The sequence below is a fragment of the Adelges cooleyi genome, unplaced genomic scaffold (genome assembly GCF_023614345.1).
Source record: "Adelges cooleyi isolate 19-005CV unplaced genomic scaffold, UGA_ACOO_1.1 ACOO_flye_CR_arks_rails_tigmint_CR_PRNA_30, whole genome shotgun sequence".
Taxonomy (NCBI): domain Eukaryota; kingdom Metazoa; phylum Arthropoda; class Insecta; order Hemiptera; family Adelgidae; genus Adelges; species Adelges cooleyi.
This window is the reverse complement of record NW_026095971.1, coordinates 4,453,209-4,470,582: the sequence shown is the minus strand read 5'-3', so window position 1 is coordinate 4,470,582 and position 17,374 is coordinate 4,453,209. Positions and strand designations below refer to the sequence as shown.

General features: G+C 30.0%; 1 protein-coding gene across 4 annotated transcripts in view; it reads right to left on the bottom strand.

Annotated features, from left to right (window-relative positions):
* The window catches only part of LOC126839111 (cell adhesion molecule Dscam2), an 83,302-nt gene that overhangs the window by 22,694 nt on the left and 43,234 nt on the right, over positions 1–17,374 (bottom strand). For all 4 annotated transcript variants that reach the window (XM_050574154.1, XM_050574155.1, XM_050574158.1 and 1 more), the window contains exons 6-8: positions 3,845–4,091; positions 2,787–2,931; positions 41–192 (exon numbers count right to left, since the gene is read on the bottom strand). In XM_050574154.1, coding sequence (XP_050430111.1) covers positions 41–192; positions 2,787–2,931; positions 3,845–4,091 — 544 coding nt within the window. The remainder of the gene's footprint in view (positions 1–40; positions 193–2,786; positions 2,932–3,844; positions 4,092–17,374) is intronic.

Sequence of the window (17,374 nt, the reverse complement as noted above, 5' to 3'; positions counted from 1 at the left end):
GCAAAACAATTACTAATAAAATAAACTGAAATTTACTCACCGTAAATATTCAATCTAGCTGAATGCGACGCGGATCCAGCTCGATTAGTAGAAGTACACGTGTACTCTCCTCCGTCCTCGACAGACACTTGTGTTACGTTTAAATGGCTGACGATGTCACCGTGTAACGTCACATATTGTCCAATCAAGTATCTAAAAAAAAAAAAACATTATTATTTAAAACTTATTATAACTTTTAAAAAGGAGGTGCGTCGGTTTGGAATATCTTTCGTATAATAAACGTTAAATGAAATTATTAGAATTCATTTAAATAAGAAAATTAATTTAAAGTAGAATTTCATAACAGTTTAATATAATTTACACTAATTTCAAAAAGAAAATTCAATTAAAAAAAAAAAAACATTACAAAGAACAATTATTATTTATTTATAACTAGGAAACTTTTGTTCATTTGTAGTGTCAAGTACAATTTTAATCGAATGTAGTAAATATAATACTATACAGCTTTTTCATAAAAATTGTCAAAACGTTTTAACAGCCGGGAGCTTTAAAATGTGATATGTTATTAATTATGATACACATGATTATAATATGATTGTTATCTAAAAAAAAAAAATGAATTTTACTCATCTGTTTATCAGTTGTCTTACTTCACCCTTTATTATTTTTAATTTTTGACTATTTTACATAGTCGAAAATAAAAGTATTCCAAGTATATTTAGTCACTAAAAGGTGATGTATTTAAATATATTATATTTAAAATAGAACTTTTTTGAAATAAGAAATTTTTTCATTTATGGTGTAATTTAAAATATTTGGTATCATTGACTTTTCAGAAGCATTTTTGTTAGTGTAATTTTTGGTTGAGTTGGGGGCTTGTGCGGTAGATTCTTATGTTTTTTAGATTTTGTAACATAATAATAATAATAATTTAAGAGTTCCTTAGATTTTAGCTTAGGTTAAAAAAATGTTTGTACTGGGTGTCTTGCACTATTTTGACAATGTTAAACTTTTTTTTAACAGTACATTATGGGGCTAAGGTCATATCTTAATGTATTATTATATACATGTTTTTATTGTTATTTATAAAAACATATATTCGAAGTGAAAGAGCTTAAGAGAACTTTAAAGATAAACTTGATAATGTCTAAGCAGGGCAAAGGTTTTTGATTTTGTAGGAACAGCGGGAGATACTCAGTTGAGTGTTACAGATTCTTTTGTAGTTCTTGTAATAACGTTGTTTTATTTTCATCAAAAGTTTAAACAATATAAATGATCGAAGGTGAATAAATGGAGTTTTAACGGTTTTTTAAATTGTTACTTACAGCCTAATATTATGGGATTAGTTAAGGTATTGTGGTCCATAATAATTTTCACGAACGAAATAAGCTTAATATTTGTTTATTAATTCGATTTAATTCAGTTTGAAATTTTCTCTACAATTAAAAAAAAATAATTTTGAGCATAAAATAATCAATCGACAGCATATAGATGGGGTAGTTTTCTATAGGGATCTAAACGTGAATTGTTAAAATCTTTGCTGCGTTAAGGGCTTCGAAAATTTTTATAGAAATATGTGTTTTGCTTTAAAAAAAAAAGTATTTTTCGAAGACCCATCACCAAATTGTACGTAAAAATCTGATTACCTTTCAGAAATGCATTGTTGCGGTTAAAAATCGTATAGTATTATTTGTCACGTTCCGTTTTTTTCCAGAAACGACTTGACGCGTGGGAGATTTTATGCGAATGTGTAAAACCCATACATGTGAAGTAGACCGAAAAAATGCTTTTGGTATTCAGTTTTATTTGTTGTTGTTAAGACTTTTCCCTTTTGTCACGGAATTTTACACTGTTAAGAAAGAAATACCGTATTCTTCACAGTCCAATAAACTGATATTAATTTATGCTTTGTAAGATTTTCTACGTTTTTTTTTTAATAACTAAACGAGTAATACCATTAAGTATAATTTGTAATTCTCGCTTGTGTATTAATTGAAACTTGGAATCACAGTAAGTTTTATTAGATTTCGGAAGCTTATGGGAGTATTTTTACAACAGTAAAACGCATTTTTAATAGAATCCTTCTGACATTAATAAACACACAACTCAGGCAAACAATTATGCATGACATACAAATATGTTGAGTAACGACTTAAGTTGAAAACGCATTGTAAAAATAGTTTAATATCTAAACTGCATACATAAAAACTGTTACAACGTCAATTCGGTTGGAACTTATGACCGATGAAGCCAATGTATTGGTTATGGTATTTACATTATTTACATAACATGCTAAATGACTCGAGCAGTTAATTGTATACATACATAAAAGTAACATGTAGACGCGTAAATAACAAAAAAAGATACAACAGTCAATTGGTAAAAGTATTAAAATTCCATTTTATATTTGCGATAAAATAACATAACAAACTTGTGTAGCTGCTAAAAACTGTCAAACAGAAGTAATAATAATCGATAGCTGTGTGATTACATTTAATTGTTTACTTCATAATTCATTATCAACTAAAAATAATAACGAATGATTTATTGTCGATACCGAATACGATGTTGTAGTATAACAGTTATTAATATGAATTTTTGTAAAATGACATGTCATTAGAAAATAATATATTGAGTAACTACATGGCATGAAATTATTTATTTATTTAACCTCGTGTATGTTGAACTCGGGATACAAATTTACCCCACGCCTCTATACACAGTTACAGTTACAGTTTATTTGTAGGGTAATTTTTTAACCTGCGCTCCTATCTGAGGATTCTTACCTTGGATGATCTGGCAATTTGAATCCGTCTAGTGACCACGTCATTGACGGAGTGGGGTTTCCCGATGCGCTACATTTGAGTGATACAGTAGGACCTGGCTGTAAAGTTTGCTCAATAAAAGTGTATTCCATGATAGGCGAAGCGTCTATAAACAATTTATAATATCTAGATTAGTATCAAGTTTTAAATACAGATTTAGAACCCAATTTAATCATTTAATTAAATAATTGTATTCAATCATTTTGCTTTTATTTAAAAACTAAAATTGAATTTGATTAAAAAATTGGTTTGAAGCACTAAATTAAAATAGATACCTTAACCGGATATTATACAATATTCTTTTTTACAAAAGAGTATTAATAATAGGAATGTTACAAAATTCAAGGTTCTGACAGTTCAGTACTGGGGTTCAAAATGAAATGACTTGAGTTTTATAACCAATGTCCACAATAATATCTGCCTTAAGTCGCTAAATGTTCTTATACTATCAGTACTTGCTGTAATATCTGTGAATTTGTGTTTGTAAATACAAATACAAACAGTAATTGATGTACAACGCAACATACAATAATTTTGTAAAAAATTGAACCAGCTACAAAATTATACTATTGATGCGTAAGAATTATTGATCAATCAATATTTTATATCCGTTTTATTTTTCGTCACGCTCCTATTTCTTAAATAGAATTCTTATTTGATAGATTTCTTAAATCTACAGAAACATACTATACCGTGTCTACAGAAGTTTCACTTTAAAAATGTTTGGAACTATTAAATTACTTTAGAATAGAATATAATATAATATCGAAATTGAATGTTGCAGTGGACAGGTGTTCTAATTTGTTTCTTCAGTTAAATATACATTTAATAGTTGTAAAATGTTTAAAACTAAGCATAAGAGAAACTTATAAAGTAACAAGACAACTAAAATAATTTAATAGTTTCAAAAACATTTTTTTAAATAATTTTTTTCAGTTGATTTTTTATATTCTTATTTGCAAGTACTATAATATGTAGACAGTTGTCATCATAATTGAATTTACCCGGTGAAAACTTACCTCCCAGTACTACTCTGGCGGCACTTTGTGCTGTTTCTCCGTCGCCCCTACGCACTAGGCACTGGTATAGGCCACAGTCTGCTCTGTTAATTGACATGAGCCTCAGCACATCCCTTTGGGCTCTGCCGGCCATCACTCGTCCATCTTTGTACCATGTAATGAAATGGGGTCCATCGTTGAACGACGATGTCAAACATCTCAGTTCGGCTTGCCCGTTTAAACTCACTGTTAATGTGGATGGGCTGACCTGAAAATATTAGACAGTTTTTCAACTAAATATTAGATCAAAAGTACTTTTGGGCATCAAATGTGTATCAGTCGATATTTTTGTTATTGTGCACAATAGTTATGTTTAAACATCGTGCGTAATACATTTAATTGTTACATTTTTAAGATAAACTCTACAAGGGCCTAAAAGAAGTTCCTAAAATCTTAATCTACAATATTTTATACACCCTCATCACGAACATAGAAGGTATAATCCAGAATAATGTATTATTGTTATTATTTGTTATTCTGTGGAATAATGTTTTCTTTTAATAAGAAATCGATATATTACACAGAATGCATATTTTGTATACCGGAATCTGATGTACCTAGCAACCTTCTGTCGCAACACGACTAAGAGTTGTTTTATTGATATTTTTACTTATAATTATTAAATATTATTAATTCATTAAACTAATGAAAACATTGAAACGGATGTGTTGCCGAGACTTATTGCTACAGTAAATAATCGCATAATAAATAAAACAAAATAATAGAGCGCTATAATTTTGAGCTTAAATTAATTCAGGCTTGAAGCAAATTGATAGTGTGGAGTAATTCGGAGATATTTAATATATCTGAGTATAGAATTTATATAAGCTGGGTTGAGGCTCACATAGAATAGCAGCAATACAATTTCACTTTTCGTTATGATGATAACTCGAAGCCTCGGTTTATTTTAGCTGAGGCATCGAAGATATCAGGGGTATTAAAGTACAAGTAGGTATCAGGGGTAGGGGTAGAATAATGGAGATTCTTAAAATATGACTATAAATGGTCAAGTTATATTATTCAGGATGATTTAGGTAGAATAGTGACAACATAATTATTAAAAGTGTTTTAGTAATTCAATTAATCATTGTATATATTCTTTACAGTGTTAATATTAAAATTAATGTAAATGTTTTAAAAAATGTATGGTTAGTTTTTCATTAATATAATTATAAGTACACTCGAGTCTACTTCTATTTTAATGTTACATACATATAACGATTTTGACGTTTGATATTTAAAACACCGTTTCACAGGCCAAAAGTATTGGGTTAAAAAAAATCGAAATAGCGGGAAAAATCGCTCTTTGGGGAATACAGCTGACCGATAATGAACTAATCTAATGGCCATGTCTGTTTTATAACTGCGGCTATGCCATAATTTAATCCTGTCGGTGCTTTCGTGAAAATAAATTTCAAGGAGTATTTTATATTTAATTATATTTGTTGTTTGCGCAGTCCCTACAACAATACAAATTACCGAGTACATGTATGCAAATGAAGTTTCATTCCACAACGGGTCATTTTCACGCGTACTATATCCACACTTCGATTATGCTGTTTGAACTGTATGTATACATACATACATAAACAGTACTACATCATATATTATACTATACATGAGACATCTAGCTTTAAAATGAGTCAAAGGCATATTCTAAAATTGTGCAGAAAATATTATAAAATCTAAAATGGTCGTGAGCTGAGAGCATAGGGCGCATTTCTTATTGGTTGAATGAGCCAGTGGCTATTATAATAGGTACTATCAAATATTTTAAGTTCTTCATCATCGGCGATTTTAGACACTGTTACTATATAATATCTAATAGTGACCATAATAGTCATTGCCCCATTTAATTCGTACACATATGTTTTAAATAATATGTACCTATAAAACTATTATTGAAACCATACGTCTTAGTAGTCAGCGACTTGCACATTGCTCAGAAGAGAAAGTTGGGGGTCTAATGCCCTAATTTTTTTTAGTAAACTTATAGGTTTATAATTGGCTAGTTATTGCCTACGATTCAAAACCAGACCTTGAAATATTACAAAATAAAATATAATAAATATGCATTATGCAACCTACATTAATGTAGGTTTAAGCTCTAAAAATTAGGGATTGTCAATATTTAACATGATTATACACTAATCTTTGTTAGATATATTAAATTATAAAATATAAAATACATTTATGTTCTGAAGGTGAGAGTTTATATTTATTATGTTACAACTTACGACTTATCATTATAATCAATAATCAGCATAGATATTAAATGTTTATATGGACAACGTTTAAAAAACCTCGTAAAAATACAAAATATGCATTCATAATTAATATATTATAATATTCATATTTCAAAAATCTAGTTTTTATTTACCACAACCGCATGTGGTGCGCAACGAAAAAACCACCAACGTCCGGTTCGTGTGGCGCACCACTTCGTTCCACCGCCGCACTACCACCACGCTGCATCGAAGTGCGCATTTACATAAGAATACACGTGTAGTATAATAATTTTTTGACTGCAAGTGGCGGGCCGCAAAAACGCTACCGCCACACTGCATTGGAGTGCGCCCGGCCTTATAACATAAATAAATAACCCTTATAACATATAAATGTTACAACAATGACCGTTATTCAAGCCAGTCCGCTTTGTTGATGGTGTTCGGCAAAGATAAGAAACTGATCGTCAATAAAATTGTTGAAAGGTTATTTTTCATACGGCATTATTCATGAACTAAAAACCAAATTTAATCGTTACACCATGTGGTTATATGAGAGATCTTTTATTTTGGATTTTTTTTTATATTATTATGCCTGGCCTTTAACTCACCCGCGTCGACGTCGTCGGCTGCCAGTTGGTTGGTCGGTGAAAAATGGGTTCCGGCCCAGCCGGATTTTTCAAAGTTATTTCGCCGGAACACCCAAGTATGTAGCAAGGCAAAGGTTCAATCGACGAGGATAGGGTGTAGGCGGTGGCAATGATTGATTTGTCTTAGATGATTGATGTTATGTGCTCTAAAAGCGTTTCTTCGACTTTTGACTAACCTAACCGTAGACTAAATGTGCCCTCTTCTAATGCTAAGATTTTTAGATAGTTATTTTATTACGGGTCAAACTTCAGCCCGAGACGATCAAATACTTTATCGCAAATTTATTATGGTCGGTTTTATATAAGGCTACAGCCTACAACTACTAATCTTTAACGCCACCACGAGTGAAAAGGAGACAATCGATCTTCTTTTATATATTATGAATATTATTGCAACGCATTTTTTATTGATCGACGGCGGTCTCTTTCTCGCTACCTTGCTGCTGTTATGCGACAGCTATTATTTATAAATGTAAATCGAGAGAAAAGCAAATGCAAGTATATAGAACACAGTTTTATGAGACTTCGTCTAAATATTAATACTGTCTGTTTTAATTGAGTGATATTTTATTATACTATGAAATAACCACACAAAATGCCATGTTATAAAAAATGTTGCTTATAGCCGACATAAGTCATTTTAAATTTAACCTATTTAATCAATAATTGGTTTTTGGTTTAAAAGGCTTTTTGTATTTAACTCTTTATGGTGGTTGGGTCATACATTTTGGGTAGCGTGAATGAACTGGATTTATCAGACCAATCTATTGTTTTCAGCTATTACAGCCCAATGTTTCAGTTTTAATTGATTTTTTTAATTCTTTAGAGAATAATTAGAACTATATATTAGACTTTTAGCCCTCATTGAAAAATCTTGTCATAATTTAAGCAAACATAAAAAATGTTGAACTCCTTCTTTATTATATCACATCTTAAATGTTTTTGTTAAAACATTTTTATTTGTTCTTTAACTAAGCGACAATTAACACTGAGCTAATTGGAAATAGTTTTAATAATAGTTAATAATAGTTTTGTTGGAAACATACATAAATGCAATTCACCTAAGCACATTACTCTCATTCATCCCAATTGAGTAAAACTAAAGGTACGTGTTTGATTCACAATAAAATGCACTAATGTACGAATATTGCATAACCAAAGAGCCGTTTTACTAGCTATTATACTAACACTTCTAATCCTTATCTTTTGTTAAACTTACGATTATAATTTCGGCTTAGAAATAATTCAGTATTTATATTTTTACTAGTCGATAAAGTTTAATAACTATAATTAGAACCAGCACTAATTATTTAATTAAGGAAAGCCCTTAATTTGCCCAGTTAATAATAATTATACACCTCTCTTTTAGACCGTCAAAATGGTTTCAACTTTCAACCAAAAACTAATTAGGGCCCTTTAATTAGCAAACCAAAGTCTTGGATATACTTTTCATCATTCCAGAAAAATATCTCATTAATACTAAACACACATATTTTGTATCTCTTAAAATATTAATTAATTTGATGATTTTTTACTCGTCTTCAAGAAAACGAAAATTTATCTTGAATTGTAAATGATGAAACAAAATAATGTATTTTTGAAAATTAGCTGACATAAATTGTTTTGCTGTAATACGTTTTTAAAATTTATAATAACATTTTAATTTTTCAAGTAGATTATATTATGTTAAAAGCGTCTTACGCTGCAATGAAGATTATTTAGTTCTTTATGTTGCTATTCAAAATAATTATTTACATACTAATACACATCTTGATTATAAATGATTTTATACCTAAACATATGGTGCAAAGCATAGTACAAACGTTATTTATTGAGAAAGTCAACGTCAATACTCATATAACCTTTGTGTGAAATTACATTAGAGTACTATATATAAATACAATTTGGAGAAGTACCATCGCACAGTAGGCACCAGTAGTCCCTGACGTCCGACGGGATGTCATTATATCGTTTTAATTTAACTCTGAGGCATCTGTTAGATTGGCAATTTGTGCAATTACATTGAGCGCGAAATGCGGTGTACGCCAAAATAATTGAGTTAGGAAAACCGCAATAGGCATATGGGATAAACGGTATTCGGTTAAAATGTTGCTGTTGCAGAAAGTAAAATAAGAAAACCAAATGTCGTTGCGGAAAAATAGGTCTCATTTTCTGCTTAATATATAAAATATAACAAAATAATTTAATAATTATTTATTTTCATAAATAATTATTAAATTATTTTGTGTTGTAGTGTGACCAAATAGGATTTAAAAAGTTCAAATTTCATGCTTAGTATAATAGTTTAATCAACTCGTTGAAAAATAAGTTTGTTTAGTAAATTTAGTCAAATGGGAATTCAGAGTTCATATAAAAACAAATTGTGAAAAAACACTCTATTTGTCCATAAAACTCTATTAAAACTAACCGATTATCATATTTTTAGCTTACAAACCTTTCGGGTCGGTAACTTTTTCGAATTAAAACTAAAAGCTAGGTAATTAATCATGTTAAAATACGGAAACATACTGATTTGATGGGTTGTTGTAACCATCAAGTTATTTTTAGCTGAAAATACTTTCTGATCAAAAGGTTTTGTTGTAAATAGATATAACGGCTTCTTTGTACTTGCAACTAACAAGGTGTTCTCGACGTTTGACAAAAAAAAATTTTAAATCGGCAAATAAGGTACATCGGCCGACGACCAAACGAAATGTCAATCTCATCTGATGCTGTTTAACAATAATTTTAAGTACAAAAATATGTAATATATCATGGTCATAATTTATTAAGCTAAGTAAACTATTACAAATAAAATAATAAACTGTTAATATTTCACTTTACTTTGTTAAAAGATGAATATTTATTTAGGATAAAATTGTTTTCCTTCGATCTCTCTTTCATCTGGTTTATTTTAATTTTATTTCTACTCTTTTGTTTCCATAATCCATAAACATCTCAATTTATAATATCTCTTATTACTTCTATTATTGGTGTAACTACTACTCCTACTAAACTAATTCCTAACCTACATAATACTATGTAGAAATGTTTAGATATGAAATACAAGTTTAAATTCTAACCTTCTGTTTGGGTCAATAGTTATGTAACGTATAAGAAAAAGAAGAAGCCGGAGGAATAAATATAGTTCTACGATAAGGTTTTATTTCTATAGCATTTTTTAAAAAACTAGATATACCCTTATTTATATTCGCTATAAATCGAATCTTCACCCCGACAGACTTCAAAATTGTGGCGTTTCCAAATTATCGTTTAAACAATTTAATGGTCGGATCACGGTCGTTTTGTAAGTTATTCGACCAAGGAATTGTTCATTGTTAGTTGAGAAAGTTGTAACCTTTTGCCGTGGGTCATATCATCGTATGTATTCATCCAATAGTTGCAACGGTTCTCGGGGGCGTTGCCGGGCATCCCTACAATGACTGTTGAGAGTGCTATAAGAATCTTCTATAATATAAAAAACTATGTAAGTAAAATAAAATAAAACAATGCGTTTTTACGGAAATTAATAAAAACTGCCGCACCGCCCGTCCGGACTGTGGGGATACCCATCGTATTGGACCATAATTAGGATTGACCTCGTAATTGGTATTTGAAAAGTCATTGGCGATGAAAAATTTGGCATTCCCTTTAAGCTAATCATTTTTTTTCTCGTCACTGGTACCATCAGTTAAGCGTTACAAAAAAACCTCCGTAGCACACATCAATTTTATCAGGTTGTCACGGGCGGGTACACGTTATACGAATAAGTTTTATAAGCAATAACGTTTACTGTTCGGCTGTGGGATTTGCTTAAAACCACACCAATACCGTTTGGGAGATATATATATAAACCTAGGAAGACCATTAAGGCATATTGAATCGGTGGAACACTTTCAGCCAAATAAACAACGGAGGTACAGTGTACACGTTTTAAGTACTGCTATACTAATGCTCGAATTGAAATTAAATATGCGCCTCGTGTATTAGCATACTAAAGCTTAAAGCACAGTTATTCCGGTGGCTTAGTGTTATTGAGTCGTATAAGGGTATCGAGAGTCTTTCGGATAAATGTATTCACTTTATTAAGCGGCAAGGTCACAGAGGGTCATAAAAGGTTTGGCCATACCGAGATAGTACTTAGGTACATTTAAATTTAAGCAAATCCCACGTCTTATGATAAACGGTTGGTAGATTTGTCGGCCATAACTTGTTCATAAAGCTTACAATTTATTTTGGCAAGAAATATGAATCGCCGTGTAATATATCTTACCAGAAACCGTGTTGGCTGTTTATAGTGTGTCGTTTTCAGAAACAATTAAACAAAAATGCACAGTTTGAAAATACTTTATTCCATTTGTAGGAAACTTTAGACACAATACACTTAAAAACGTTTTTGTCCTCTTATTGTAAGTATTTGTTAATGTTTTAAAATCAATTTCAATTATGTATACAATAAAAACAATCTTGGAAACAGCGGTGTCTCGCATAACAAAAGTAATGGCGTTTAATGTCGAAAAATGTTGTAGAAATCATAAGAAAATACATTTAATTGAAAAAGATAAATTATTTGTGTGTTAAGATTTCAGAATGTCGGAGAGAGTTAATTTAAGGCTTTGAGTATCTGAACCGAAATATAGTAAAAAGAAGTAGTGAAGAGGAGCAGAATTCAAACTATTACTATCTTTTTAATAAGATCACTATAGAAACACTCTTAACTCTTCACAATGTGAACTAGATAAGTATACAATTGCTGGGTTCAGAATTTTTTTTACTTCAATACTTTAATTCGACTAATATATCTGAATCCAAAATAAAATGAGAATTCGTATTAGCTTTACGATGAAGTAATGTTTTATTATATTTTTTTAACAACTTAACTCATTTCTCTATACATACGACGATAGACCGCTTTTTTTTTTAATTAGCCTTTATTGGGAAATATGATGGCTCGACGATTACAAATTATTATACAACCAAAAGTAGAAAAGCGTTACAATAGGTAATATGTACATAGAGAAATTTACAAACAATGTAATAGAAAATACAAGAAGTATAGTTGAATTAAAAAAAAAAATAAATAAATAAATAAAAACTATATAGTATAACCAGAGCTCAGGATGAAGGATATTGTGGCATTAATTACAGGAACAACGCGGAAATTAAGGATGAGAGCTGGGTTAGGATTAGAGATGCCATGCGAGGCAAGGAAATTAAAAAGAGAAATTCTTTCGGAATTAAGAGACACTCAAAAAGGAGATGAGAGAAGTCGCCGATAGCTTCCTCCTCATGCAAGTGACAGAAAGGTACCGAATTGAGCTCCATTTTGAAAGCGTGGGCCGGGAGTAAACTGTGACCAATTCTGAGTCTATATGGTCGACCGCTTATAAACCAGAAAACGTTCACTCATAGTACTCTAAAAGTTTTCCATAAAAAAAATATCCTTGGAGTTAACAGAATGGTCAAGTTTTAAACGTAATAACTTTTAACATAATATTTTCAATTTTTTTTAATATTTTATTTTTATTCTAAGAGCTTGGAAATTCGCTTGTGAGCTAAGTTTAGGAATATTGACAACATTTGTTGTGTTCCGAAATAACGAATGATTTCAATGTTCGAGTGTTATCCGTGTATTACTTGCCATAGTGCACGTGCTGAGAACACGGTTCCCCTGATCTAATTTTATCGGCCATTCCGAATTAACGTTGTTGGCGGATCTTTGGGACGAACGCAATGGGAATTGTGGTAGCGGCGTACGTGCTGATGAACACCAAAGACAATCGGCCACTACCTATTGTGTGTATGTATATATAAAGTCACACACAAAAAAAGACGGTTTGAAAGGGAATGAGCAAAGTAAAATGTTAATAACGTCAAATATCAAGGCGACGGCTGCTGTTCAAGGATTGTGTTAGACTTATATTATAGTCAGTAGTGAATTACTTGGTGGACCCTTTTATCTACTCGCCACCGTCGCCTAGCCTATACATAGACGTTTACTATGATACAATATAACCGATTCGGATTTATTATATCGCAGATGACCGAGCGCACGGTATTTGATTGTACTTCAAAAAGTCGGTAACCATGGTTACCCGGCGGCGTGCCGTGAAGTGCACCGGCCTTTTTCTCTTGTCAGGATAGGATCGTCCGAATTCAAACGTAATTAACCTCGGATGTCAGTTTAACACGTTCACCGCTTTCCGGTCGGAAGTTAAATGACCGTAAAAGAGGGCTTACCTCAGTCGGTCTGGTTTATTTTCTTTGACATCCTAAGTCCACCCCTCGTCGCTGTCCAGGTCTAATTCCGCAAACTCAGCGCTGCCTTTAGTATTCCTATGTATGATGTATACGCAGAGCCGGCCGAAATTAATATCCCACACCGGACATAGGTAAATTTTTCATTTTGACTTCAGAAATTCGTGTTTAACGACTACACCGATGAGGTACCTAACAATAATAATAAATAAATAACCATAGTCTATCTACTGTCCAGAATAACTTCTTAAGATACCTATCATATAAATATCATTATAAAAGAACTCCTCATACTGGGTATGATACTGCTTGTAATCTCTTTAGAATAATGCCCCTAAATAAAAGATTTAATATCTTAAACTGTACATTTTTATACAAACTATTACATAATATTATAGACTGCCACGAAATAATCGAACGTTTACATTTTAGAGTAAACCAATCTAATTCCAGAAATAATTCTACTTTTTATCTTTCCTCTACCTCCTCAAACTATATGCTATATACCCCTGCAAATATACTTATGTCTGCAGGTAATTCAAATATAGACTTAGATTTATTTAATACTACCTTATTTAATTTGTCTAATATTTGATCTACTTATCTTTTATTTCTCTGCTTTGTGTTATCATATTTTTCTCTCTTCTATTTCCTCTACCTACATTTATAATCCACTATACTCACAATATAACTGTTTTATTTATATCATGTTATAATTATATATTATCTTTAAGTTTAAATACCTAAATAGCTATTTAATATTTGTATATATATATATATATATATACTTTTTTTGTTTTGTTTTATCTTATTTATATATTCACATTACTTGTAACCCATAATATGTACACTTAACACTGACACAAACTGTCATTACACAATATTTTTGTAATTGGAATTTATTTCCGTAAATAAATAAATTATTATTATTATTATTACTATTATTATTATTAAAATAACTCGGTCGTGCGTCTGAATAGGTTAGTTAGTCCTTATAATTAACTAGAGTTTATTTTTTTATTTATACATTATATAATGTATAACGTATAATATAATATGATATATTATATTATATATGTACCGCATGTGCAGTTGACAGCCACTGCACAACGATGTTTCACTTCCGTTTTGCGTTTTCCCATTGAAATTGTTCCCGAGGAAGTCGCTCTTGTGCAAAGCATAATTATTTTTTGTTTACGGGCATTTTTTAACTAACGCACGATAGACTATTGTTTATTTTTCCCGTTCTTGAACTGAGTTGGGGACGGATTATTTATCTCCGTCCTAAATAAAAGTATTATTTTATTTCCTTGAATCAGAAAAAACTGTTATATTTATTTTAAAACAGTCATCCGTGCTGAACTTTACAAAATATGAACAATAAAAATGTTTCTATACATTTATTAATCGATAACAGTAACGCAGTATTAAGTTGGGTGGACGGATGATTCTTGTAATAACAAATTTGTTAATATTGATATATGGAATAGTATGCACACAAATCGTTATCATTTAGGTTTGAGCAATTTTAATGTAAAATAAAATACCAAATCAATAGTTGTTTAATAGTATTTAAAATATATAAAACAATAGAATGGTATTGAATGTGACACAAGTCAATATGTATAAAGTGAAAATGAAACATTTTATAACAAAGGATAAAATAATAAAATATTTAAAAACCGTTAACCACAAAAAATAATAAACATACTTACACTATTTACATATTTTGCGATTAATCCTTCTTGAACAGATTGACAGATTGAAATCTGTTCAATTGGTACAATCGCAAAATATGTAAATAGTGTAAATACAATCCTTACTCAAGGTTCAATAATTTTGTATTACACATATGATATAAATTGTAGTGACCGTAATATGTTTAATGAGGTTAGTAAATAATAAAGTGATAAAACATTTTAAGAAATCCTTAACCACAAAATAGTGTACATCGATATCAATGCTATCATCATCAGCGCTACAATAAACTAAGTTCGATTACGGGTAAATAACCTCATTTTATATCTCTATAGCAGCATCATACCGGAAGTGAAGTGTCTACGTTAACACGTGTTTTTAAAAATTACTAATGTATTATAATACTTAAAAAACAGAAGCTAGGAAGTTATCAACAAATTGACTAAGTACATGATCGAACAGAAAGACCGGCTGATATTATTCATCTTGGTAGCTTTATTTCCAAGTGTTCTCATAGATAAATAATAGGTTTCTTAAACGATTGGTTTAGTAATTTAAATAAAGAAAAAGATAAAATAAATTAATTAATAAATTTAACAAAAATACACTTTAGCGTATGTGTCAAATTGTTTTCAGTTTCAGAATGGTTATCTGCATAAACTGTTGACAGAGAAATGAGTAATCCTTCATCACCTTTCTTAGCGGAAGTTTTCATGAGTAGATTTGAAATAAATATTAAAAGTAATTACCGAAAAGTTGGTTTAGTAGCTATAGATTTCAATATTGATGTTTTTCTACCCTAACCAAACAAGCAGTCGGTTTCCAATCTATATTTGTCGACTTCCTAAAGGTGTTTTTGAATAAAGAATAATACAATAGAAATGACAATAAAATATTTTTGGGTTTCAAAATAATACTAAATGCGAAAATATTATTAAATGGGGTATAACTGTATTTTTAATGAAAACACAACTATACTATTATAATTATTTTATAGATGGCATCAGACTCCATTTAAAAGTTTTAATGAAACGTTGATGGAAAACTGACAAAAGAATACAATTTGAAAAATTTAATAAGTAGTCAGACGTTTAATCGACGTAGCGTTTTCTTTAACTGCAAGGTTAGTTTTGTTCAACATAAAAAAATAATTTAAATCTTTAATACTCTATAACAAAACGAATGTCCAAGCAAGTTGAATTAAATAATACCCGAAAAACACATTAAGAACATATAAGAAAATATTTTAAGTATATTTTTAAAAGAAGACAGTACGGGGGGTCTTTTATGGTGAAGTCGGAATCAAAATTATATCATCTGCAAACCTTATGCACCATGACGACCCATCCTATATCTTCTTTGTAACCATTTTAAACAATCAGGTAACGTTTAAACCCTGATAAAGTAATGAAAATATAAGTTTATAAATTAAAATATTGGCATCAACAGAGTTGTAGTATGGTAGGTGGTTTTACATTAATTCGGTCCAGAGGAAGCAAACAAACTGTTCTGTAATTGACAAATTGAGATAACGCTAACCGCATCGATGGCAACAATATTACAGAACATTATAATGATGTTAATAATAACAATAATCATAATGTATGGCCAAATAACAATCAAATTATGGGATAAATTATTACTGTCGGGATTGCATTGCTGATCAAATATAATGCCACGGTTTTGTCATATTAGTAAATTATGATGTTACTTTATGGCACCCAGCAGACATGGTGAAACTATTGTTAAGCTACTAACTACTAAACCCTATTGTACATTCATTTCTATCAAGATTATTTTTAATATCATAGAATAAAAATAAAAAAACAATGATTTACATACACAGGGCATAAATTGGTAATTTAGATCGTTTTAGTATCATATGGTTTTAACTGATGAATTGTTTTTTTAACAACTTAAGAAGCCATACGCTAGAAAAAATGTTAAATTTAATAGTTAAAAAAAATAGGTTGCACTCAAATTAGCATACTAAAGTTATGTTCAGGATGTCTTGTGAAAATGTTTAAACTACTTATTTTCCAAATCAATGTAAAACGTCAGTAGGATTGAAAACATTTATGTTTTGTTATCATAAGCAAACAACAACAGCTCAATATTTTAAATATTGTTTTGAACAAAGCTGATAATTTATATTTTCCGTTAAATGCATATTTAAAACCAATGTATTAATTAATACAATCAAATAAGGCATGTTGCATTGACATAGTTTATCGAGGTAAGCTGATAAGTTTGTTTAAAACTTTCAACATGATTACAGATTATTTATTACTCATTTAACAAATCATTCACGATAATAATAATATTTAAAACCATTCTATAAATTCTAATAATGACTTAATTGTTTTTTACTTAATTTGTACATTATAATTAAGGTTTTAATTTTATTTTTGGCATTGATTGCTTTCTTAAAATAAAATTGCAGTTATTTGTACAAATGGCGATAGCTAAACTAATTCATGTAGACTCGAACGCTTATTACTCGAAATAGTTAGAACCAAATATTAGTTTAACTATAATTGAATCGGTAATTTCAAAAACGACACAAGTCACAAAATTGAAATTTTACACTAGCCAAAAAAAAACTTCATAACTAGTTTTTGCAGTGATTCTAATTTCTTGTACTCAACATTTGTATTAAA